This window comes from Epinephelus moara, unplaced genomic scaffold (genome assembly GCF_006386435.1).
Source record: "Epinephelus moara isolate mb unplaced genomic scaffold, YSFRI_EMoa_1.0 scaffold742, whole genome shotgun sequence".
Taxonomy (NCBI): domain Eukaryota; kingdom Metazoa; phylum Chordata; class Actinopteri; order Perciformes; family Serranidae; genus Epinephelus; species Epinephelus moara.
Window position 1 is genome coordinate 200 of NW_026082699.1, and position 1,488 is coordinate 1,687.

At 46.0% G+C, this 1,488-nt stretch overlaps 1 protein-coding gene across 1 annotated transcript; it reads left to right on the top strand.

Annotated features, from left to right (window-relative positions):
* Positions 1-350: 350 nt before the first annotated feature.
* LOC126387541 (PPE family protein PPE34-like) lies at positions 351-984 on the top strand (the record flags this gene model as incomplete). Its single annotated transcript, XM_050040056.1, has 3 exons — positions 351-699; positions 775-819; positions 895-984. Coding segments are annotated over 3 exons (484 nt in total), but the record flags the coding sequence as incomplete, so codon positions are not given.
* Positions 985-1,488: the final 504 nt, after the last annotated feature.

Genomic DNA, 1,488 nt, shown 5'->3' on the forward strand with positions numbered 1-1,488 from the left:
CCACATGGTACTCTCCACACTCCTCAATAAACACAAGGTTCTCTCCAAGTACTTCAAAAACTGTCAACCAAACATGAAGCTCTGTCCTAATACTTCAAAAAAACACATGGTGCTCTCCAAGCACTCCAAGACACACGTGGTACTCTACGAAGACTCAAAAAAGACATGGTACTATTTGAATTACTAACAGAAGACAAGGAAAAAAAACACATGGTACTCATCAAATTCTTCAGCAGTTCATAAAAAACAAAGTGCTGTCCAAATTTCTTCAAAGCAAAACAGCAGATATAATTCATGTACACAAATGTCTGAGCACCTGTACTGACTCACCTGTCTGTGTGTCTCCTCAGGTGGACAACTCGTCTGTGATTGAGATTGACTTCATCCGCTCTGATATCTTTGAGGAGGTGTTGAACTACATGTACACCGCAAAGATCTCTGTGAAGAAGAGAGACGTCAACCTCATGATGTCATCAGGACAGATCCTCGGCATCCGCTTCCTCGACAAACTCTGCTCTCAGGTAACACTGACAGAGGTGACACTGACACAGGTGACATTGACACAGGTGACACTGACACAGGTGACACTGACAGGTGACACTGACACAGGTAACACTGACACAGGTGACACTCACACAGGTAACACTCACACAGGTGACACTCACACAGGTAACACTCACACAGGTGACACTGACACAGGTGACACTGACAGAGGTAACACTGACACAGGTGACACTGACACAGGTGACACTGACACAGGTGACACTCACACAGGTGACACTCACACAGGTGACACTGACACAGGTAACACTCACACAGGTAACACTGACACAGGTAACACTCACACAGGTGACACTCACACAGGTGACGCTGACACAGGTAACACTGACACAGGTGACACTGACACAGGTAACACTGACACAGGTGACACTGACACAGGTGACACTCACACAGGTGACACTCACACAGGTGACAGTGACACAGGTGACACTCACACAGATTACACTCACACAGTTAACACACAAATTTACCAGTGTTTGTTGTTCACCTGTGTGTGTTGTTTACCTGTGTTTGTTGTTTACCTGGGGGGTGTTCCAGAAAGCGGGTTTAGTGAAAACTCTGAGTATGTTAACCCTGAAATGAGGGAAACTCTGGGTTTTCAGTTCCAGACAGAGAGGTAAGTCAAACTCTGAGTCAATCACCATGGCAACTGACTCTGTGAACCTATCCTGCTCACTGGCAGGTTTTCTATAAGAAACCCTGAGTTCACCCTGTGTCCTCCCTACTGCCGAGCCTGAAGCAAGCTGGCAGACACACATGGGTTGTTCATATGTAGGAAATGTGATCGATATCGAGGCAGAATTAATTCACAATGCTTTACGCCGGGAGAGGATCTTCAGACCCCGTTTAGATGTGCTGTCTTTCCCCAATGAGTGTCTGTTTGAACCGTACCGTTTTTTCATTAGACTCAATCGTTTACCGGCCACA